Here is a 25,742-nt window from a genome sequence, read left to right as displayed (position 1 = left end):
CAGAGCTGGCTTCCAACGGGTGCCTACAGCCTGTGTGACTAGAACAGCTTGCAGGGGTTGAATTTGAACTTGCTGGAAGAAACACTGACTAGCCTTTGAGTGAGAGATGCTCAAAAGATCACCATCAGAGATTGAAGCTGCCTGGACTTGGGGATTATGTCGTTTTGTGATTCAGAAGGAAAGGAATTTATAAAAATGTCAATAAAACTAATAATATTTGGCTATAATTACATGGGTAATAAAGCTGCCTGATTTTGCTGCAGCATAGTAACGTGCCAACCTCAGAGGCAGGAAGTAGCCTGGGGAACCACCTATTAGTCCAGTTGTGTTGCCAGGGAAGCGAGTCAGTGTGTGCTGCTGACCCAGTGGCAGGACTACCTGCCACTATTAGGGCACTGGGCGGGGACCCGGTGGAGTAGGGTGGACCCAAGTTCCCCAACCCCTTGGGTGGACCCAGGTCGCCCAACCTACTCACCCTAGGCTGGAAGTCCTGTGCCTTATTTGTGACCTGCCCCAGCCAGGAGGCTGTGGGCCCCTAGACTGTGATTGCTGTGTGTTCCAGCCCAAAGGCTGAAGCTAAGGACTGCTTGCTGCTCCACCCTATCTAGAGGGCAAGAGCCTCAGACTGTTACTTGCTGTCTGCCCTAGACAGGAGGCTTTGAGCTAAAGACGGCTCCTTGTTCTGTCCTGCCCAGAGGGCCAGGCCTATAGACTATGTGGCTCAGCCCCAACCAAACGGCCAGAGCCTCTAGTCTAGAGGGAATAGACAGTGCTCAATAAGTTTTGCTCCTGGGGGAATTCTGTGCTACTACACAGGCACAGAATTCATATCGTCTGCAGATTTCTTTGCAGATTGCTTCCCCTGCAGAAAAATGGGGAAGCAAAAAAATGTTCAGGGGACGCATGCCCCTCCCCCGATAGCCCGAGTGCTTCTTTTTGGGTGCCTGGAGCAGCTGGCAGAGATGTAAATCACCACAGGGGTGGAGGGGCTGGGCGTGCGTATGTGGGGAGATGTTAATCACGGCCAAGGGGCAGGGCTGGGTGGGCGTGTGTGCAAATGAGCAAGAGAGACTGTATCCCTCTTGCTCTCTATTGCAGACACCCAGCGTAGAGGTTGTTTGGAGAAAGGTGTGAGGCAGGCTCTGTCCCCTGAGGCAGAGCAGAAATGTAGCAGCCATCCTGCATAGTTGTTTGTTAGTTAATTGGTTCCTATTGTTAGTTAATAGGTCCCATTCTTAGTCAATTTCCCCAGGAGCATAAAACACATTGTAAAAGTTTTAAGGCTCCTTTACATTCCCAGAGTGGTGTAAACGAGCCTTATTGTAAATGACAGTAAGGGAAGCCTCAGACAGGAAGATCTGTGTGCTTTCTGGCTTTTTTTTATTCCTGTGCCAGAGAGGTACGATGGGGTTAGATTACAGTTTAGGATCTATTTTACTTACACATTTAAAGAAAAAAAAGACTTTGAGGGCAAATAAAATGTTTATCGAACAGTCAATAACATGTCAGGGCAATCAGAACCAAGCACTTTCCAAAGTTTCCAGCCAGGATTATAACTGGAATGCAGGGTTACCAAGTATTTAAAACTTAACTCTCATGTGTTTAGGTAATGCTGAATAGTTATCGTGACTTTCTTCTGTATTGTAGTTTAAACAAATTACCAAAATAAATTGGTTTGATTATATTGCATTATTTTGACAAATATAAAGAATTTTGCAGAACTTTTGACTTTTTGGCTCAGAATTCAGAATTGGGTATCTTCCACTAGCTTAACCCAGGAGTAAATGTTAGAGGCAAACAGTAGAAGGGGGATTGGAGATTGTATTTTATAATGGAGATAAAATGGAAGCTCTTCCACAAATAACTTAACTCCTGGTGATCTTTATGCTTTTCAAAGGCTTAGGCAAATGGCACTCAACTTTGAATAGCCACTTGCTTGGTTTATACTTGTATGTATGTTGTCTTCTTTTATATTTGCAGGTCTTTTGGGTTTCTTTGTATTCAGTTATCTTATTGAAATATGGGACCAAATTCTGCTTTCAGATAACCAGTGTAAATCAGGAATACACCAACTGCAACAGGACTGGGCCATAATCTGTAGCTTAATGAAGTAAAAGAAAGGTTTCAGAGTAAGAGCCGTGTTAGTCTGTATTCGCAAAAAGAAAAGGAGTACTTGTAGCACCTTAGAGACTAACCAATTTATTTGAGCATAAGCTTTCGTGAGCTACAGCTCACTTCATCGGATTGCTTTTCTGTATGTTTTGGAGAAGCAACCTGCGCATGAGCCTTTCTTGGGGAGCTGTGTTGGTTCCTGAGGCCAAAGTTCCTCTCAATATTGTTCTCGTCTGAATAAAGCTGTTACAACGTTTTAGAACCTGTTTTGGTCTCTTGTCTTATTAAAGCGCAGCCGCTAATAATTAAGGTGACAGATATTTGTCTTGTAAGAGATAAGAACAACTTCATCATCAAATGATGCAAAATGGATAAGACGCACCAAAGAATTGTGCCATAGCTCCCTGGCATTGAGTTGCAGTGGTTGGTTTGAATTTTTGACATTGCATCAATAAATTGTGATAGCTCTATTCAATGATAAAGTAACTGTTGAGCCCCTCAGTTTCTGGGAGGGTGCGGGAGAGACTTGGAGGCATCTCATCTATTTCAATTCCCCATTGTAGATGCTGTAAGTAAAGGTGCCCTTGTTGGCACCTTGATTACTGAGATGGAGATAAGGGGTGTTCATTCTCTTTTCCTCTGGCTGTGGGAAGGATGAGTGGAACCTTACAGTTAATTTAGATTCCTCACTCTCCACAGAGTCTAGCTGCTGGCGTCTTGCATGCTACCTTCTTTGTCACTCCCTGTTCTGTTTTGTATACAGAGCTATAGTACAGCTATAATGCTATAGCATTCCATTTGCTCTACCTTGAATCTCCAGCAGAAAAAGAAGGGCAGTGATGAGGCCCATGGAATCTTTCAGTGCCACATGTAGGACCAAGAAGAGATGCAGGCAGCACGTGAGCCACTTTTAGGTCACTCCTGTAGCGACCTGTGTGGAACTTGGAGGGTGGAGCGCAGGTTGCAGGAGGAAAGAGTTTGGAGGAGGCACCAGCAAGTTAGTCTGTGTGCACATGGCTTTAGTGCTAACTACAATTGCAGCAACTCTATAAATAGTTCTCATGATAAAGAGCTGGTTTGGTTTTAGCAACATTAAATCCTCTCATATTATTACCTAGTATATAGTACGTGAAACAACTCCCACAAGACAACTAACCCTATGAGGGACTGGAGAGACTGTGACATTTACATCACAATGTTTCCCTTCTGTTGTGCTCTACAGTGATGCAAATGTCAGAAGTGCCAGGATCTGTGGAATCATTCTTCAGCACCCCTCCGTTAATCTAGTCATGTCTATTTATTAATTGTTTAATCTCTTATTAATGTTTGGCAATTTGTTCTTATGATATTGTACTGAGCATACTCAATTTTGCCAGGGATTGCTCCATCAGTGTGGAACGCACCTCCTTGGTCTCTATTGTTAATTATATGAAGTATTTCAGCAAGAGTTAAAATAATAGCTACCGTACTTAATACCAATGTAAAGGACAAAGTGATGTACATGGCCCTTAATAGTAAAGTAAGAATGCTGGATGACACCGTGCTCCCATCTATTATATGCTTCCACCAGGGGTCAATGGCCTGATGCCTCAGAGAGAGGAGAACATGCCATAAATACACCTACTCAGTTATTCAATCGTAGGGGAAAGATGTGGGGATACATTTCTTCCTGACCCCCTTGAGTGAACAATGTGAGGTTGATTTCACTTTTATCGCTGTTAGTCACTTTGCCCCTTTAAGCATAAGGACTGATCGCCCTCATAGCCTTGTCTTGGTAGTGCAACTACTGGTACCATTTAGATTTCTTTCGCTGGCACAGCTGCAAATAATACATACATGTTAATAAAAGTATTCAATCCCTTATTGAATTCCTGCAGCATTGTTAGTGCCAATGATTTTCTCTGGCAGTGACTGCTGATTTGCTGAAAAGTGGCATTCAAGTTACTAACCTAGAAGAAAGAAAGTCAATTCTCCCGGCTCTGCAGAAAAAGTTCTGATGATTGAAAGGCCAACTGGCAGCAGCCATGGAGTGCCTATCATAAAGGCAATCTATCATAAAGATGAACCTCAATATTCCTGCTCCCTGCAGCTTGCTATATTGGAACATTCCAATGGTCCATCTAGCCTGGACTAGCTGTATTCATAGGCAATCAGAACTGCTAAACAAAAAAGAAAAAACCCTCAGAGTTTATAGTACTGAACTGCGAAGTACTATACCACTGGGGGAATTTCTTCTTTAGCCCAGCTGATTAGTTGATTGTTTATGCCTATTTGAGCAAATCATGGAACTGTTGATCAGTTTATACCTTGATTCATATGGACTAGTAGCCCTTGTAGTTTTATCTTGCTAGGGTAACTCCTAATTCTTTGTTTTTGTATGTCTTCAGTCCTTTTGTAGTTGCAGAGAAATATGTCATGGAAGAATTAACAGTCTCAAAATGAGCAAATGTGCTTTGCTTTCTTTTTCATACTTGGGTCTTCCACTAGCTAAAAAATGAAAGAATGAAAAAAATCCCATCATCCCTGCGATCATGTACTTGAATTAATAGGTAGTGATGGTAGAATTCCCAACTTTAAGATCTGTTTTACACTAGAAGGCATCTGCACGTTTCACGTTTTTGTCTCCCTTTTTTCTGTTATTTTCCCAGCTCCCCACTCTCCCAACCAGGAATACATAGTAAGGGACGAGTACACAAAGCTCAGTGAAACTCCCTTTATTTATTTCACTTGTGTTGTTGCTGTTGTTATGGAGGGAAAGAGCAAGATAACAAAAGGAACGCTGTAAAATAAAATTGTACCGGACCCAAACATTTTGAACACATGACAGTCCCTTCCCCATGCAAAGACGCTTCCTCTTCTCTGGCTCTGCCTTTCCCTTGCATTCCCCTGCAGCACAGACATTCTCTCTCTGTAAGCCAAATTCATCTGTGATGTCGCTTCACTGAAGTCGTTGGACTTACACCAGGGACAACTTTGGTCCTCTGTCTCAGGCGATTACAGTAGGAATAAATTGGTCACGTAGGCAAAGTATCTGACAATTAGTGCGCTGAGTTATTCCTGGCAAACCAATAAGAAAGATTTAAAATAAAAATCCCCAAACAGGTCTTTTATTTAATGTAAGGCCTAAGAATCTACTGGGAGCTGATGAATACTGCCCACTAACTGTACAAAGTATAGGTAGCATGCCGTCAAATATCAAAATATCAGAGGGAATGCCGTGGAAATAAATAACTTCTAATATAAACAAATGAGAACATATCAAACTGTTACCTCTTTAAACATATTGTAAATTTAAAAAACAGTCCTTCTACACAATAAATATTAAGAAACCATTGACATAGTTGAAATGTACTCATATAAATTAACAACTTTAATTACATTAGCCAAACAGACATTGGTTAAAGCACTGCATGTAATATGCAAAATAATAATAATAATAATAATAATAATATCAACAACAAAACACAAAATGATAAAAACAAAATAGGCTTCATAATATCTTGGCTTTCATAATTTATATATATGTATATCTATACTGGGGGTGGGTGTACATATATATATAGTAGATATATATAATACACATATATACATATACATATATATCTTCAACCCATCATCAGTATATGGTTTTCAAAGTGTTTAAATACCAACCCCCATTAAGAATTAACACAAATTCATTGTATCTCAAAAAGAAATTGATATATAACCCAGAAGTTGTTTGTTTCTGCCCATGGAAATATGAATTGTAATTGTTCATATAAGACCAAAATCCTATTTCTCTTACTCAGACTGCATAGCACATTACTCCACAAGTAGTCCCTTCAAAGGCAATGGCACCAGTTGTGGAATAAGGCTCTATTAAATATTAGCAAGTGGCTCAGAAACTGGTTCTTACATTGACTCATATTATTGATTATGATTAACGTGAGGTTTAATTTAAAGGTTTTAATAACTACAACACATGCCTTTTTATCTACATTTTAGGAACATATTCTGCCACAGTTCCTCATGTTGAGTAGTAATTACTAAATGTGTGCCCCCACTGAACTCAATAGGACTATTTGGAGTAAGAGTAGCCCTTCATTTTTTTATTTAGCATATAGACTTCTATGGGTGATTAAGCTTCTCCAACTCAGAGGATGCTGCTAATCTCACCTCAAGTTTGTAGTGTTACACGTACATTAACTTGATTTATGGGGATTTATGATTCAGTACTAGTTTACAGTGATTGTTAAAGGACTGCTCCTATTGAAGTCAATGGCAAAACTCCCATTCCCTTCAATGGGCACAAGTTGCGGCCCTAGATCAGCATTCTGCTGTGAAATGTAAGTGCAGAAAAATCCCAAAAGGAATCATAACTATCTGCAAGCCTTTCCTTTTACTAAAGCCCCAGACAATCACAGGTAAATACATTTGTCCTCACTAATACATATCTCAATGTTGTACTTAAAACAGGCTCTCCAAGTTGGATGTACTGTTAATCTCTGACATTTGTAGATTTTTTAAAAAAAAAAACAACAAGGAAGGGGGCAGCATTTTGGAAGGTCTGAGGCATTTTACAGCACGAGGGCTGGAGAGATATTGAAGAAAATTATTTTTAATTTTCAGTTTCACAAGGAGTGGCTTATATGGAGGGGAATACATTAGCATTTAAAAGCCTTTTCTTTTTCTTTTCTTTTACTATGCTGCTACCTAAAAAGAGAGGTTATTTTCAAGATCACATCCCCTCAAAGAACTTGTCAAATTTATAATGCTATTTTGAGGACCTATAGATTTAATTAAAGCAAATTACTGGGGGGGGGGGGGGGGGAGAGGGTTGATCAGTCAGTCTTGATTAACATCCCAGTTTCTGATTTTATTTTATCATATAGGTTTTCATTTCCCTCTTCTTTAAATAACTCTGACCACAAATCAAAACCCCATGATTGAGTCTAGAGTTGAAGGGAGAGAACTTTTTAAAATTTGGAAACAGGGCGTACATATGAATTCAAGCTACTGAGCAGGGCTTGGGAATAGTTACTTATTGACTTGAAAACCTCCCACTCTTTCCAATATGTATATCATGTAACCCACCCACCACATCTAAACTCCTCTTTTGTTTCCTCACTTGAAAATTTTCTCATGCTAGTTTCATGTTTTCCAGAACCAGTCCCCTTTCACCACATATAAACTTGTGGAGGGAGTTGGCTTTTTGAGCTATACTACATTAATTTTTTTTTTAAATTAGACTCTGTCTGCTCTGGCCAGGAAAATCATGAGCCCAATCCTACTCCAATTGAAGTTTATGGGAGTTTTGCCATTGTCTTTAATGGCAGAAGGATTGGAGTTCATGCCAGCAGTTGCTATCTAATCAAACTTAAAAATAGCATATGCTAGCGGGTATTAACCATGCTGTAAATTGGTTCACAAAACATTTCTATAGTCTCATGTAAATGGGAGCTAGTTGGTGTTGGATGTGGCATCATTCATGCAAATACAGTTTCTCTCCCCACACACTGTTTGCAATAGACCAAAGCTAAGCCCCAGTCTGAGAAGTCAATGGGACTACTGACATGAACAAGCTTTCCAGGAGGGCTAGATGTACAGTTTTAGAGCCTGATCTGAAGCCCATTGAAGTCAATGGGAATCTTTTCACTAACTTCAATAAACTTTGGATCAGGCCTCCAGTGTTCCAGAATCCGAGTTGCCTCCTATTGAAATCAGTAGTAATTTTGCCACTCACTTCAATGGATGCAAGATCAGGCACTTGGTTTGTTTAATTTGTAAAGAGAAATTATTTATGTATTCTTTTTTCCATTGGCAGTTAGTAACCCCTTAAAGAAAAATACAGACTCCTGGGAACAATTTAAATCAGAAAGCCTTGATATCTTATAGAATACTTTAGTGACAAATTTAGTGTTTACCTAATTGTTACAATTTTTACAAAGGTTTTTTTTTTTTTGCAAACTGCAAACAAGTCTGTAAAAAATGCATCGTATAAAAAGTACATAAATGTATAACCCATTAGCTGTACTATGCAATCTAAATACTATGGAATAAATTAGATAGAAAACTTAGCTATAAGCACATACATTGATATTTATTCAACAGAGGAATTTTTTTTCCTTTTTTTTTAAAATCTCAATCGATTCATACAAACGTGGGTACACCCACACCCACCCACACACACACACACGGAGTTTTGGCTGACAAAAATGAAGGCCCTGATTACACTTCTTAAACATGGTTCTTGCCATAAAGGTGCTAACACACTGTATCCCTGTCCAGTGTTGACAGGGCTTAATTGTGCTATAAAACTGTTTTTTTTACAAACCGTGCTGTCGCCAAGATGGGGAACCATATTCGTGCTTTTCTAGCAAGAAGTGTTTTTTTAAGCACAGCTCACTAGGATGCTGCTAACATGGGGGCTTGGTCCTGCAAACCTTTACTCACACGGGTAAGAACTTGCAGCATCAGGCCTCATGGTTTCCAAACTCAGTGTAGACAAGGCCTTAAGGTTTCTCCCATTCCCTCTAACCTTTTCCCCTACCCAACAACAAATGTTTTTACTTCAGCATTCTTTTAAATATGACAGTGATAGAATTTTAAAAACCTATCTACCTATGCCCTATGGGTTGGACCCTTCAGGTTAGGTGTTGACACTGAAAATTAGGTCTTATAGTGTGCAAACTCATCAAGAGTTGCCAGACTGGAGAGCGATGGTTGAGACAGCCAGTCTGTTATTAAAGACTGCATTTGAAATAGAAATAATACCATTGCTTTAATTTTACTCTGTGTTCTACAGGTGTGAGGGTGGAGAGGGCCCAAAGCTGCATGCAGGGTGACATCAGATCTTGCTAAGTGGTTCACTGGAGCTTTAGATTTCTTGTTACGAGGGATTGTTTTAAATGTGTTCCTTTCAATTCATTAAAAAAATAATCTTTTAATACACTGTGCTTTGCACACAAACATTCATTGCTTTAAGAACATTAGGGTGAAGCCTGAAGTGCTTATACCATGTGTGTATATATACATATATATACACACACACACACACACATATATATATCCCCCTTGTATGAAGTTGTTTTCCTACAATGTACAGCTGCTGTACATCAGGGAAAAGTCTTAGTGTCATGAATGTGAAAGGAGTAACAATTATACCATAGATGGGTCTGAAATAGAATCCTGGACTCAAGCACCCAGGACTTTCTAGCAGTTTGAAATCCGCAGCTAAACCCAGATCCCACTGTTATGTTTTGGGCAATATTTCAATTAAACTAGTTAATGGTTGTATATCAGCCTGAATGTAATCAACCCCATTGTCCCATTAATCTAAACCCTGACTTATTACTTATGACCGGTACCAACCACAAACAGACTGTTTAGAGGCTCACATAAATGTCTTTGGTGTATGTCTCTATTCTTTTAAAGGTACAAAATAATAATAATTATTATAATATAAATAACTATTTTGTGTGCTGTAGCAGTTCTTGTATAGCCCACAATAAGTGCAGCTCTCAACCCCTCCTACGCCCAATCAACCTCCCTCGAATATACTTGTTAAATAAAGATTAGACAGGTCAAACACCATTGTAGTGCAAATAGTAAACGATTAAAAATTTTTTTTTTTTTTTTTTACAAAATATAGAAATGTTCGGCTCCAGTAACTGGACAAACATGTTCCTTTCAAGTATCTCTCATTGAAACAAAAAAAAAGTTACTTCCATTAAATAAAGTCTTTCTGGGTTTTTTTTTTTCTTTCTCTCTCAGGTAAACAGTTTCAAACCAACTAGGTTGCATAGTTCTAATGTTGTAAGCACCTTAACGAAATGTAACTTTGTATTCTTTCTTTCATTCTTTTTCATTTTTTTTCTTCTTTTTTGTTGGTTTTTTTTTTGTTTTTTGTGGGTTTTTTTTTTTTTTGCAAATGTAGTGCAGAAGATGAAGGTGTGAACACCTGCGCAATATTGTCCCTTTACCAACATAAGTAAGTATATGTATGTGTGTATTTGTGTGTGTGTGTTCACATATGTATGTGTGTATTTATGTGTGTGTGCTCGTGTAAACACACACATGCACACACAGGCATATATATATATACACACACACACACACACAAACATACATACAGTACATACACTCTCATTATGCCCTTGGTAAATTGGGGGGAGGGGAGAGGGAAAAGTGCCAGTGAATGCAGTGTTCATACACATGGCTTTTCTAGGATTTTCAATGCCGTTTTGGACTCAGAGTCCAAATTGCTGCAGGTTAGGCAAGCTGCTACCAGGGCTTGAACTGATGGGTACCTAGGAGAGGGAACACAATTCCCCTTGTAACAAATAATGTTTAACATACTATATAATAAAATATGGAACATATTGAAAGGAAGGGGAATCTCCCTCACCACACTGCTATTCAAAAAATTTCTCATTCAAGCCCTGTTTGTTTATGCACTCTTTTTCTTCCTTTGTCTGTCTGTAATCTTTTTGAACTCCATCTTTTGTTTGTTTGTTTTAAATTTGTTTGATTTGGAAAGATTAAACCATAGCCGGGTCTTTCCTCTACTGCAGCTTCTTTTCAATTCTCCACACAGACAGGAGGCCCTCGGTGTGGGTGTGTGTCTATGAGCAGCCACACTCCTCCACAATCATATTCTGAATGTCCTTCTTGATGATGTTCTGCCCATCGTCATAATATAGCATGGACATTGGCCGTAGCTTGGTGGGCACACAACATGACTTGAGATTGGAGAAGGGGCTGTGGCCCCTCATGCGGTAATGGTTGATAACCGTGGAGTGGAAGGATAATGATGAACCAGATGTGCCCGCTATGTGGCTGGGGCACTCACCTTCACAGTAGTTGGCATGATAACCTGTGGGAGCAATGATCCAGTCACTCCATCCAATGTCCTTGAAGCTGACGAAGAACTGCTTCTTGCAGCAGATGTTGACCTTGCCGTCGCACTCCAGGCCCCGTCTCCGTCGTTTGTGCAGGCGGTCGTCTGAATGCCGGGCAAGCATCATCAGGAAAGGTCTGTGTGACTGCTCTTTCTCCTCTTCTACTGTGGATTCTCCAACTTCCTTCTCTTTCCCTTCCCCATCATCTTCCTTTTTCTTCTTCTTGCCCAGCAGCACCAGGCTGGCTCCAGTCTCCTGGCATTGGTCACAGGCAATCCGCACATCAAGGGAGCTCTTGCCCTGATCCAACAGGTATTGCACACTACTGGAGACAGGAAAGATGTGCCAGGTACTTTTACGGGTGTCCACCATCTTTTCAGAGATGAGAGTCTCACTTTGATCACCCTTCAGCTCTCCATCCTCCATTTCTTCTGCTCCTTCAGAGTTGCCTTTGGGCTGTCTCTGCTGTTGATACAGTCGGATGGTCACTTTTGTTCTGCTTCGGTTGGCCTTGGAGACTTTCAGGAAGAGCCACACTTCAGCATGCTCCACTACCGATAGGTCACTGCCTTCCTTGGAAATCTCAAAGTGCAGCATTTTCTTTGCGGTGCCTGAAGTTGATAAATAAAAACAGATGGGAAGAACCGGTTAGTATGTATTTTTCATTCCTTTGATAAGTTTTTATTGTCACCAGAAGAATAAAATTCCCTAAGTTATGTTTCTATTTAATATTCTAAGTGTTCCCTACTGTGCCTTGCTAACCCCCTCTGTCTCCCACATCTCTTTGATGTTACCTTTTCTTGCACTGGAAATTCTCTATTTACTGAAGTATCGGTTTTCCTATTTTTTTATTATATAAAATTTTGTTTTGGGAGCATTAATCATACATGTGAATTCATGCAGTGCATTTAATGACAAATGGGCATTACTTGGTGTGTAGGGGTTAGTTTTGCTCGGCTTTCTCTTTTGATTGCTATTAACTGACAGGGCACGTAACCGCTGTTTTTTTTTTTAAAAAAAAAAGCCCATAAAAATATATAATACACATAAAAATCTGTGTCTAGTGATAAAAATTGGGCGGCTAGATCCATGGCCACAGAAGTCAATGGGGGATTTGCCAAAGGAAGCAGGATCTGGCCCCTATACATCATCATCGTTCTTCATTAAATTCTTACACCAAGGAAGTATATGCCAATAGTTTCAGAAACCTAGCAATACTTAAATATCTCTCTTAGCATTGAGAGATTCAGAGATCTATACATTTCAAGCATGGCTTAGTGTTCTGCAGCCAGAGGCTTAATTCTACTGGACTACTAGCTATAGATTCTGTTCTTAATTTAACACAGTGTGCCGTTGTGATTATAGTAATAGCAAATCCACCAAGAAATGAGCTAAAGAACCTTCTGGGGAAGGTTCTCTGGCATAACTGTATAAACTTGCTGGGACGCCAGTGATGATGATTATGCTGAGGAGGGGGAGTTTCTTTGATACAGACCTCATATCCCTGGCAGAAGTTAAAGTGAACGGTGAGGACTGTTTTATGATTTGATCGCTAAAGCATGAAGTAGTTAAGAGAGAATGAATTGGATGTTTTGTTTTTTTTTAAACATCTGAGATGGTTTGTTTGTGTCTAAGACTATGGCATTATGATTTGTAGGAAAGCTGGATTTTTTTTTTCTAGAGAAAGAGAAGACCAGCACTCTGGGGGCAAAGTGTTTTCTCTATGGGGCAGGATGGACAGGCAGCAGATGTTTGGAATTTATAGTTGTAAAACTTTAAAATGGATAGGGACAGATTCTGAACCCTTATTCAAACTGCATAACACCTTGCTCCACAAGTGTGGAGTGAGGTACCTTTCAATGTGAGGTAGGGTATCAAGGGCAACCACTGATCAAGACTGAAATGGTAGAACCAAAGCATCAAAAAGGTCACTTGAAAAGGGCTATTGTATCAGCGAGGCTGTTGATCCTGGCTCTTCTTCATCAGAGAATTCCACAAACAATCATTAATTGTTCTCATTAGTTCTCACAACACCCCTCAGAGGTATCCCCATTTCCTAGATGGGGAATCTGAGAGACAGTGTTTAAGTGAGTTGCCTATGGCCACAGAGGATGCCCTGTGTGAATGTAAGAACTCAAGAGTTCCTGGCTCCTAAAACCCTGTGAGCAGCCCACTCTGCCTTCTTAGCTACCTGTTTCTTTCTTTTTTCTGATACAGAGATCTTCAGCTTCTCCAGACGGAATTCCCAGGTCAAAGAGACAGTAATTTCTAAATTACTGTGTGCCAGAGGGCACACTGTTTTGGTTTTGTTTTCCTTCCCAGTAAGAGTATGAAATTGTGGACTTGAACTGTCCTTGGGACAGAAAAACATATGGATTGTATTAATTGTTTCCCATCGACTTTGCTGATACCTGTCTCCAAAGCGGGTTAAATGTGGTTCTCACGGAATTAAACAGGACTGTGGGGTAAGGTACTGCTTTCAGAGGTGTATCTTTTCTCACTTCAAATTTGTAAGAAGTTTTGGGAAAAGAGACCAGAGAGTTCTAGTGTGCCAATCCAAGCTGACAAAAGCTTTGAGATGTGAGGTTTTCTGAGAATAACAGTCACTGGATAGTGATTAAAAGGAGATGAGTTAGCCCTTTTTGCTATTGCATGTCTGGTGCTCATGTTTCCATTTGGGCAGTAAACAAACTATGGCAAAGCTGTCCGCTTTATAAGTGCAGAAAGTTTTTGATACAGATGGGCATTAACCAAAACTCCATATATGCCAGAAATTTGGAAAAGTTCAGATCTGGACTCCAACTTTATAGCTTGCCCATGTCTTTGTAATGGGCCAAACCAAAACCTAAATCAGAGCACCCCAAAATGTGCTAGAGTTCTGGATTAGGAATAGAATTTTGTGGCTTATATGGTCTATCTCTCAAGATATATGATGCACGTACCCCCTTCATTATGCGCCTGCACTTCTGAGCAAAGCATTTAGAGTAGTGTAACTATGCTCCAGGTTTGGATTTGGATCTGGATCTAGATATGAAACACCTCTAAATTTAAGGGAATTCAAATCTAGGCTTTTGGTTCTAATGTATAATGAGAAAGGGGCTTTATAAAGAAAGTACTTATTAAAGGGTTACTTAATACTCTTAGGTGTCAAGATGCAATATTTAACATTTCTGTTCTGAGCATTATAATGGGAGCTGAGAATAATTATAAAGTGACATACTTCCATAAGTAGATTGTAGGCTGATGAGTAGTATGTGTAACAATTTAGTTACTCAGTTTGAACGGATGTTGCATGAAAGACACAAAATCTCTGGATCTTTTAAAATTCGTTTTTCATAAGTCCCCATATTTCTAAAAGTTGAATTAAATCCCTAGTAGTAATAAAAAAAATTGAATAATACAGCATGAAGTATTTGAATAGACTTTCAGTGCTTTTACCTTATCTCACTTCTGAACTGCGGCTGCAAAGTAACATAAGATGAAGTCTAATGCCATAACAGCATACCAACATTAAGAACTATGGATTTAAATTCCAAGGAAAGAAAGAGATGCAAAAAAGTCAATCGGTCCTAATGCTTTTGTATGAAAAAAAATTTCTATGCAGTCCTCAAGCCCACATTGTTTAGTAGAAAATTCTATTATGTTAAAGAAACCTTTTTTTAGATCCCTTTTCAGGAGGCCGGTATGGAAGAAAGCTGGAGGGAAAATTAACATAGTGGTGGGGAAAAATCAAAACTCTCTTGAATTCACTCCAAATCCCGAATCAGCTAACTATGATCTTTTGTAATCCGCTTCTGAGAAAGAACTAACAGTACAAATACTGAAGTCCTAACTTGGTTTGTACAAAGTCCCTCTTTTGGCCAAACTCTCATTGTAGTCAGTGAGAGTTTTGCCTGAGTAAAAGTTGAGTTAAGACCTCAAGAGTTGGCCCAATGTGAATGAACGTTCACCATATAAGAGTCATTTTTTTTAAAAAAAAGCCCCATAAATATCTGAAGAGGAATCACATCTCAAGTGTTTTAGGTTAGAAATTCTGCAGTCCTGTTTTCCCCCAAACATTGCTCAGGGATTTAGCTTCAGTTAAAAACCTTGCGTAATGCTTTGGAAATGTACACTGCCTTCTAATGAAAAAGCATGCTGTAGTCTGTCTGATAACTGAAAGTGCAAAAGAGATCTCACTAAATGTTTTGGGTGGTATCATTTCATCACAAGCTTACAGCAATACTTTCGTTGTCCTCTTTTTATATTTCCTTGTCTGCTGTGGCTGATTTTCAAGCGACTTTTTCCATTTCTAATTACCCTGCTCCTCCTGCCTGATTCATGTGGAAAACCCCACAATCCAACACTGCTGACCCCTTCACCCTTCAGTGCTTCTGAGCTATACTGACAAAATATTAGATTGTGTTATCACAGGAGAAAGTGCTAAAGATGGGAGAGGTGTGCTTATTCTAGAACCCCAGGTCTGAGTGCCTCTCACCCCTTACTTAACAAAACATTGGGCTTGTTTGTATCTGATTCCACATCCCTACTTCCCAGCTGTGGCTGGTCTCTGCCACAAAGAAGGTCCTGATTCTAAAGAGCAAACAGGAATCTTCTAGCAAAGCTAAATATGTTGGCAAAAGTTGTGGAGAAAAGTGAAAAATAAAACATTAATTGCCTATGTTATGTGGTAAAAGCTTTTATAAGGAAGGAATTATTCAGTGGGAGGGAAATAGAGCAACACTATTTGATATTTTAATGAGAGTTTGCTATCATCTTTTGCCGTTCAATATTGCTTGCATACCTTTAAGGACAGGAGCCTGAACATGTGATGGGAACGAAGGATACATTTAAATCCTCCATATACCAAGCTGCAAAAACTGGACGGGCAATCATAAGGCTGCTTATGTCTGTGTATAATGACCTAATACGGAAGAATTAATTTTTTTTGACTGCATGGAATGGGGGTGAGTGGACAGGGAAGGTGGCAAATCACTAGAAAAACCCATGCCAGAGCTGGGAGGTGGGGGACTTTGAAACCTCTTCATTCTTCAGAATTGGCTTTTGTGTGCTTAGTGTCCCCCAGGAGAATGCAGAAGGAAAGGAGGCATGTCACAGATAAACAGGGCTTTGCCAGTGGGTCCAGGCGGTTGGTGGACCCACGCAGCAAATCTCTGCATGGGGCTGCATTTACTACTCCCTCTTAGGTCTCTCAATAGAAGCCAGAGGATTGCAGGTGTTAAAGTGCACTCTGAGGCTCATGATTCCTTTCCTCACTTCTGCCAAGTTGCAGTCCCTTAGTATGCAGTTCCAGCTTTCTGACTTAGGATTTACACTGTGCCTCAGGATAGGGCCCTGAGTTTGAGTTTGAGCTGTGTGCACCTACACAGGTAGGGCCTAAACTGTACAACTCAGAAGATCTTTTTGAAAAAAATGACAGGTTTCAGAGTAACAGCCGTGTTAGTCTGTATTCGCAAAAAGAAAAGGAGTACTTGTGGCACCTTAGAGACTAGCCAATTTATTTGCGCATAAGCTTTCATGAGCTACAGCTCACTTCATCGGATGCATACTGTAGAAAAGTGAGCTGTAGCTCACAAAAGCTTATGCTCAAATAAATTGGTTAGTCTCTAAGGTGCCACAAGTACTCCTTTTCTTTTTGAAAAAAATGATAGTACATTTATAGCAGGTTTTTCCTTAACCAAATGTTATTAAATGGTTAAGTCTTTGTTTCCCCCCTCCCAGGCCCATCCATCACCCATGGAAGCAATTATACTTCCTACCATTATAGTGGAGCTTACTCTTAATACACGGTATTTAAATTGGCCATGGAAAAATGTTCACTGTGTAAGAGAGCTTTGTGACTTTAAATTTCCATTCTTTGTTACTGTTTCATTTTGAGTCATTTTTATGTTATACTGTAAGTGAACTATTTTTCCCTATAAAGCAAGCTTTTTCTTTTTTTTTTTTTAAGTTGCTAACTTTACTACTGTCTATGTTTAGATTTTGGGGGGAGGGGGACGATTTGTACAGTGTGCCAATCTGTAATTACATTCAAAAGCATCCTTCTCTTTACTCCTCATTTTCGTTCCCCGGGAGACAGAGAAAAAGAAATAGGTTAGTAGAAAGGTTCTTCTGGAGCGAATGAAGAGAAGAGTGTGGTTGAGAGATAATTGCTTGAAAGGTTTACTAATGAGTGACCACTAGAGCTAGAGGAATTGGTCACAGTTTATCCAGTGAATTTAGCCTTGTTATCTGTCTGGCAACTATCCCTAAGCAGACTGATTATTACAATTTTTTCATTATTCATGATTATTCAGTGGCAATTTATGTGGATGTATTTCAGTCTACGGATCACTCACAGTGATTCTCTCCAATTATTTATTATTCTTCACGTGTGATTGGTCACCTAAGTCACAGGATTGTGTTTCTGCTCCCGGACTGGATAACTGTAACTCTTTAAACAAGGGAAGAGCACTTCTGGTGCAAATAGCAAATACCTTGTATTCATGTTCACATACTCTTGTCTACAGGCGAATACAGGTATTTGCAGGAAGAACAGTCATTCCCGAAATGTTCATGCGCACAAAAACCCATTCCCATAAATGTTCATGAAATGGCCAACAGAAAAGGTACCAGCAAGGTCATCTCATCTGAAATTTGAGTAAATTCAGCTCTACTGACTCATATTTTATTTTATCAGAAATTAACATGTTACTTATTATCCAACAAGGAGACATTCTGCACTTACAACATAGAGTTCCTTCACTAGAGTTAAAAATCTTCCCTCATGAGGTTTTGTGTGTTTGTGTGTTTTCAAGGGAGTTGTAGGGGTGCTTTCACCAGTAAGATTTTTGTAATCTTAAGTTAAAATGGTTCATTGTACTGTAGAAGACAAAAGAACAATTTGTGTGTTGTTAATAATACCGCAGATTTGAATTCTAAGCTGCCACTCTTTCCATACAAATATTGCACTTTTGTGCAGTAAGGGCCAAATCCTGAGCTTATTGAGGTGAAACGCAAAATTTCCACTGGCTTCAAATGAATTAGCATTTGACCTTAAATTACATTGTTAAAGCTCTGTTACCACAAACAATATTGGCTTCACACTTACAAATACACATGTCCACATTTAAGGGCACCCGGACACAGATCTATGCACACATTTATGCCTACAGGCCAGTTTATATACACTGATCGGCATCCATTTGTACATAGGCATGCCTGCGGACGTGCATGCACATACATTTATCCAGGCACCCATGTCCATTTACCCAGAAACACTACACACACAAATTCATGCATACACATGCCCAGGCTCGCATGCCCTGGCACATACATCTGCATAAAAATACATAGGCACACTTATGCATATATACAAGCAAATTGTGTGCCCACATGTACCCAGCTGTATTTGCAGACACAAGTGCATACATGTCTGCACGCACAGTAATGCTCTCTCAGATACCTTTTCTAAACTAGTTCTCTCCTTCTTGGATTCACCTGCACTTTCTTAAACTGTTCGCAACCACCCCAACCCCTAGAGAAGCTTCTCATTTTGTTTCAGTAAAATGCATTTAATTAAGAGGGGTTTTCCTCTCTTGGAAGTAATTTGCTTTCATTTGTTAGACTTGGAAGCTTTGATAAAGTATGCCAAAGTGGGGGAAAAAAACCAAGGGGAAAGAGATTTGTTTTCTAAAAGCCAAGGAGATTGCACTAGAACAAATGTGATAAAATCAGCTCAGATGATGATTCACGGTCACATTTCTCAGTGTCTGTTTAAAAAAAAATAATCATTTTTGATCTCTAGATTTCAAGAATGTAAGCATCCACCAATTTATCAGATTTATCTTTTTCCCTTCCTTTGCCTGTTTCCTTACATCGCATTATTTTTCTGGTAATCTTCCACTCCAGTGAATTTCTGCCTTTTAAACTAGATGGAAGAAACAAGATCTCCACTCAGAGGCTACAGATAAGCACAAAGATCTTTGGGATTCAGGATCCAATTAGGTAAAATAGCAGCTTGCAGGAAGGTTAACATGCATGAACTGAAAAGCCTTTGGAAGAGTTGTGCCCTCTTGTGGCCATTGAGTGCTTTACTGAGCACAGAAGGATATACACTTAAATAAGCTTCTTTTAAAAAGGCAATTGATTAAACAATTTAAGAGGGATAAATGACCAATCCTCCTTCTTCCCCCCTCATTCCCACCAAACACTTTGCTCTTAATGCCAGGGCTGGCTATCTATCTAGGAAAAGAGACGTCTGAGTCTTTACTGTCAAATCAATTCACGTCTAAATTTGACATGAAATGACGAAAAAAGGTAAAACTGATGTGAATAGCTATCACAATTCTCATTTATTCTTGATATCTCTAATAACAGCCTTTGGGATTTCAATGCTTATAACTCCCCTCTCTTACCCAGTGGCTGATGTTAGCAACCCCCTTCAGTGCTGATTTAGTTGCCAGGATCAGTATATGCACTTGGAACTATCCCAGGGTTTAGTAGTTGACTGGCTAATAAGCTATCTACTTAAAAAAAATAATAAAGGGGTTAGTAGCCAACCAGATTTTATAAGCATTGGCTATCTAAGTAATGGAAACTTGTTGGCTATGCCTGTCAAGAACATATATGTCTGCCCCTCCCCCCTTTTCTCTAACACAACTTTTAAGACCTTGAAGTAAACCGCAGAGTTTTGGCAAAAGGATGCTCCTAGCAGAACTAATCTCAGTTAGTAATCTTAGCTGGATATGTAAGTAGAAAATCATTTTCATGTTTTATTTGTTAGAATGCCAGGGTACAATAGGGTTCTCTTATAAACTTTTGTCCAGTACTCTTGGTCATTAGTTTTACAAAGATGTGCCTGGAATTGTAGCAGTGAAAAGTACCTGCCAAGACTTCTGCTGATCTCAAGGATATGAGGACACCTGTGCTTTAGATGAGTTCAATACATTTACTCTAGCCTCTCCCTGCCCCCCCACCCATTTATCTATATCCTCTACTATTTTTCATTTTAGTCTCTCTGTTTTATGAAACATCAGCTTGAATATAGATTTTGAAAAACAGAATAGATGCACAGAGTAGTGTGTGCATACTTCATTTTCATTGTATATTTGTGTGCAATAGCTGGAGGCGATTTCACAATGAAAAGTGAAATATCTCGTTTTATGCTTGTGAGTATAGAATAACCACAGTTCCTGAAAGGGTGAAGTATGATAGGATTGTGTGTGGTCATACCCACACAAACAAAAATCTAAATTCTTACTCTTATTTTCACCAGCATTTAGTTGATATAACTTGTGTCAAGTTTCCATTCATTTTGATGGACTCTCTACTGCTTCCTTTTTAGATGATGGTGGTTTTTAGATTGCCCATGGATCTGTGTTCTGTTCCTGGCTCTTCCACACACTTCTTTTTACAACCTAAGAGAAGTGGCTTGAATTCTCTTTGCCTCAGTTTCCACGTGTGCACAGTAGGGAAAATAATACTGCTTTAGCATTTAACCTCCATCTTTACAAGTGAGTATGTGTCAGCGAGCTGATGTCAAGCTGAATTAAATCATTAGTGTTTGGATAGCACGGTGAGCTCCGTGGATGGAAAGGGTTATTCAGCTGTAAAGTATTATTAATAGATCTTGAATTTATAGAGGAAAATTATTTGTTCAGCAGGTTAAAGAACTGACTAGCAGTAATGACCCCATCCTACAGATATTATTCCCTACTGGAAGTCAATTTTTTTCATTATAAACCTAGACTCTTGTACATGTCTACTTTATTAAACACTTCTAAAAAAATTCCCTTCCTCTCCTTCCAGCTAAATGTCCAGTTGATATGGAAAAAAAGGCCCCAAACATCTCTTAGAAGATACCTGCCATAGCTCCAAGAAGGTGGAGTGCATCAATGGAAGCAAAAAGGCAAGAGAATAAAATTCTGCATCCTGCATTCTGCTAAAGAACTAGATACCACAAATCTTGTTAAATTAATTTTGTTGTTAATATTGATCATTATATGGACGTAAATCAAACTGGCGTTGTGTGAGCATTCAGTAGTTATTAACAGAGAAATGGGCAGCTGGATTATTGGCCAGTCTGTGGGCAATGGCACAATTCTTTTTGGTCATGTGACTCTAAGCCAATTGGATTAGGAGTTGCAATTTAAGGCTGTCGTGTTTAATAGGCATATATCAAATTCAGAATTCCTTTGCGTCAGGGCGCAGGAAAGACAATAACGAGTTTACAAATAATTGGGACTCACAGGATGAACAGAAACCACTATTCATTCCATATGTGCTCTGCTTTGAGAGAGGTGCTGAAAACCAGGTGGGAAGTCTGCTCATTAGCCTAGCGATTTCTTTGCTTCTATAAGTCCATTCCTTAAACAGGTAGAAAACCACAGCTGCTTCAAGTGTTCACTTGCACTGAGATATTCTATCCAATGTTTGAAATGGCGAGCACACAAGGGAAGAAAAGCATGACTCTTCCCAGGGAAAGAACTGATAACGGCTGCATTGACAAGGACGCCAAAGGCAAGGGCTTCTTGTACAGTTGGAAGCCATACAGCCGGCAGGAATGTCTGCTCTTAAAAGCATGCACACTTCTGTGTGTGGCTTGCCTGCAAACAGAACATCTGAGTCAACAGGTTTTCAGGACTGGAAACTCTGAGTGTTGTCTTAATTGTTTATACTGCTGCAGCAAACTTTTAAACAAAAATGCTTGGAGTTCCTGTGCATACTTTGCCTACCATATGCTATATCAAACAAAACAGTGACATTCTTTTAAAACTGTCTTGGCAACAAGAAAAATTCTTTGGCTAGACAGCATCATAAAAAGAGTTGCTATTAGCAATTTCATACCTCTCCAGATTGGTGATACAACTATAGCAAGATGTAGACGATCTTATGTACATGCATACACATATATTCCATTGTACTGAGTTCTGGTTCTACTCATTTAGGGGAGAATGTTACAGCGGCTTCCTATAGGCACATGATGAGGTTTTGAGCAACTAGTTAGTAAATTCTATACACTGAACATTTTATTCTTACCAATTAAAGAGAGCAGAGTAGTTCAAAGTGAACACTGTCAAGGTTGCAGTCTTTGGCAGGGAGCACTTAGGAACAGAATCTTTCCTCTTTTTTTTTTTCCAGCATGCAAAGGTCAGCATTACAAATTGGATCATCTACAAGTATTTGTCCTGATTCTATTGAAGTTTATCTGACAGTCGCTGAAACAATGTATTGCCTAGGATGCTGTGCTAATTAAACAACAAAAATGCCCTCCCACTTGTATTAAGTTAAATATGCTCCGTGTGGTGTTACACCTACTGGTATTTTTTTTAAACAAGGAAGGTTTATTTTAAAAAATAGTATTTAGATCCCTTTCTTTCATCAGAAACTTTCTAAGAGGTTGCAGCTCTTTCCCTTTCACCATCAGACCGAGGATCCAGTACTTCAATGCAACTGCTCTGGTTTGGAAAGGTTTGGAAAGATTCCTTTGCAGCCTGGCTTTCTGCTCAAGATTGGTTAGATAGCTTCCTTACTGTTTGGCTGTGTGAGTTTAGCAAGTGTAAGCAAGTAAGCTGTAGCCAAGACTAAAGCAGGTAGAATCAAATTCTTTTACAGTCCTTTTCCCTTCACCCCCCCCCTTCCCCTTTCTCCCTATAATCTTACAGAAAAATATTATTGTTGGGGAGAAGAAACAAGTTAATTGCAGTTCTGGCATAGAAAGATATTTTACAGTAGTTTTTTCTAGCACTCACCTGATTCTGCAAATGTGATGATTTCTGAAGTTTGCTCTACAAGTTCATTCATTTCTGCTCTTCTTCCAATGTCATCCTCTATTTCCACATAGCCATCCTCTCCCACCTTTCCTACGTGGAGTTTCTTTATGGCGTTTAAAAGTGCTGCCTTGGGCACCGGCTGAGTGATGTTAGGTCTGTCCCTCAAGTGCAACATGTTCAGTATGTGCTTCTTTACTGCTTCCACCATCTCAGGCTGTGAGCTTGGCACATCCTTTGAGAGTGTGGCAAGGGCACACGATGGGCAGCCGGTGACTGAACTGTGCCCCTCAGATCCTGGGGTTGGAGAACTCCTCGCTATAATCCAGCAAAGCACCAACAAAAATCCTCTCTTCAAAAGCAAAGGCATCCTGGCAGCAAAAGTTGTTGTGATTCCCTTTTTAAAAGGCCCTGCTTTGCCTCTCTCTTCACACACAGGTTTTTTGTTGTTTGTTTGTATGTTTGTTTTTTTTCCCCTCGCCTTTTCAGCAAATTCTCTGGAACAAGAATAGAAAGTTTTCTGTGAAGTTTTGTTTGCAGGTTCCCTCTCTGAATGCAGTAAGTGCTGTAGATGTTTGTGGCTGTCAGGGAGAAGAGTTCTGACTCTGTCTCAGAGTAGGAGAGAGACACACAGAGAGAGAAAGAGGACGGATTGGCCTAAAGTGAGTGAGTGAATGAGAGAGGGAGGGAGTTTTGTCTGTGAGTAAGGGCTATGATTAGGAAAGGGGGAGGAACAGCCAAGCTGCCTTCCTTATGCTCATTGCTCCCTAACCCACACCTCTCTTCAAATATCACCACTCATGTTTTCTGCCCTCCCCCACCCCCCTTTGTTTTTTTTTTAATCTCTTTCACTTCTTTTCACTTTACTCTTTCTCTCTCTTAATTTTTCTGTTTGAGTTTCCTTGCTATAATTCCCCATCTTTTTCTATTTCTTCAACAACATCACAGGCTTAACGGAACAGGAGAAGCATGAATGAAAGAAAAGAGTTCACCCTTTGGATAAGCACCTTGCTGTTGCTCCTATCCAATATTAGATGTTAAAAAGTGGGGGGGGGGGGGGAAGAGGGAGAGTAAGAAGACAGGGGATCTGAATGTTTGGAGCTTAACATTGTTCTGTCCTGAATGAAAAAAGAGAAAAGATGCTACTTTTCCATTTACTTTTTAATGCTCAAAAGTTGTCAACACTGGCAAGAAATCTGAAGGGAACAAAATAAACCTTTTTTTGTTGAGGGGACGGACGAGGGGAGCCATATAGTACTACATAACACTTTTTCCAGCTGCACAGTGCAGCAAACCATAGAAAGACACAAGCAGGAGACAGTACAGCACATATCTGTGTCATATTAAGATACTGCCTTCCTATCCAAATATATGCCTCATTCTACCCTAGTGTTCGCCCAGAACTTCTCAAACAGATCTATTTAGGTTTGGGATTAATCAAGTAATGACTGAAAAGTGCTTGACAGTGAAATGTGTTATATATAACTGGCCAAATCTTAAAGCCCTGATTCAGTTTTTATTCAATTCTTAATCAGGCAAAACACTCACTGATGCAAATAAAAATTTTGTCTGAGTAAAGTCTTCTAGATTTGGCCCATTGTTTTTAGAAAGCACTTTTCTTTTGTTTCATTCATTTAAACCACATAGTACAATCATGACATCAGAAGAGGTGATTACATAGGAAGAGTAAATCTAAAATACTATTAAAAGCCAGATCCTCTACCAGTAACCATACGCCAATTAACACCAGCTGTAGATCTGGCCCCATATTAAAAAATCATTCTTTGTCAGTTACCTCACGTTGTCCTGACATGCTTTATAATCTTCTACTCTATTCACCTTAGCAAGCTAAGAAGAAATGCTTAACTGAGAAAACTTCCTTATGTTTTGACGTTATAATAAAAAACTAGAAAACTGGATTTTATCAGTTTAACACCTCAAACTTTCAATATTCTTTCTAACTGCCTTTTAGAGATATCTTTAAGATCACTTTTGTTCTTTTTTTCTTACGTGCGTTCTTTCTTTTATACACACATGCACACATAATATTTGTATTTTTATATATGGTCATCCTATATCTTACAACCAGTAGGGTTCCGTATATTATCTTCAAAGGTATTTGTAGTGAGAAGAAGTAAATTATAAATATAAGCATTGTGAGATCTGTAATTCCCATAAAACAACTACAGGCACGAGATCTGAGAGGAAGGGCAGGGAATAATATAGTGAAAATGAATTAAATATACAGAAGTATTTGAGCAATCAACAATACTTTTGCAAATGTTACATAGTGCAATTCTTTTTTCAATAGGGCTCTTTTATAAGAGTTTTTCTCTATTAAAAAGCATCTACAGTACACCCTAATCTGAGCTCTACTGACCTCAGTTACTATACTGTTATACTTAAGGGTCTGTCAGCATTTCCTTTACAAACCCTGCAGCCATTCTTATAAACACATCTTTGTAACACAACCCCTGCTATATATAAATATCTTGGGTCTCATGAACAGCCCAAAGTCTGTTGTAATTACAGTAAGTTTGAAAGTGAGTCTGAAATAGGACTAAAAGTTTAATTGACTGAAAATATAATTTGAGATGACAATATTTGTTTAGAGTTTCAGGTACTGACAGGTAAAGTAGATAGGTATGTATATAGATAAGAGGTATTAACATAGCCAGATAAATTCTTATGTAGCACCCATCACAGTAATATCAGACATGTAAGTACAGTATGGGTGTATATTGCTATAGAGGCACAGGTATATACAATTAATTTCTCATCCAGTGTGGTTGTTTAGCCACACATATTATATATATGTGCTATTATATCTTGGTGTTTATTGATTTAAAGTTTAAGCAGAACTCTACATTAACAAAGTTTTGAATCAGATATATAGACTGGGTGTACATATATACATATATTCTGTACTGTGCACACTTAAATATGTTTAAGTTTTAAAGTTCATATTAATCTGATAACTACAGAGAATACCATTCATATT

General features: G+C 39.2%; 1 protein-coding gene across 1 annotated transcript; it reads right to left on the bottom strand.

Annotated features, from left to right (window-relative positions):
* Positions 1-10,715: 10,715 nt before the first annotated feature.
* Positions 10,716-23,111, bottom strand: INHBA (inhibin subunit beta A). The gene is made up of 2 exons (XM_077809223.1): positions 22,724-23,111; positions 10,716-11,602 (listed from the first exon to the last, which is right to left on the bottom strand). Exons 1-2 carry the CDS (start codon positions 23,109-23,111, stop codon positions 10,716-10,718), a joined length of 1,275 nt encoding a protein of 424 aa, XP_077665349.1.
* Positions 23,112-25,742: the final 2,631 nt, after the last annotated feature.

Source organism: Eretmochelys imbricata, chromosome 2 (genome assembly GCF_965152235.1).
Source record: "Eretmochelys imbricata isolate rEreImb1 chromosome 2, rEreImb1.hap1, whole genome shotgun sequence".
Taxonomy (NCBI): domain Eukaryota; kingdom Metazoa; phylum Chordata; order Testudines; family Cheloniidae; genus Eretmochelys; species Eretmochelys imbricata.
This window is presented reverse-complemented; position numbering and strand designations above follow the sequence as displayed.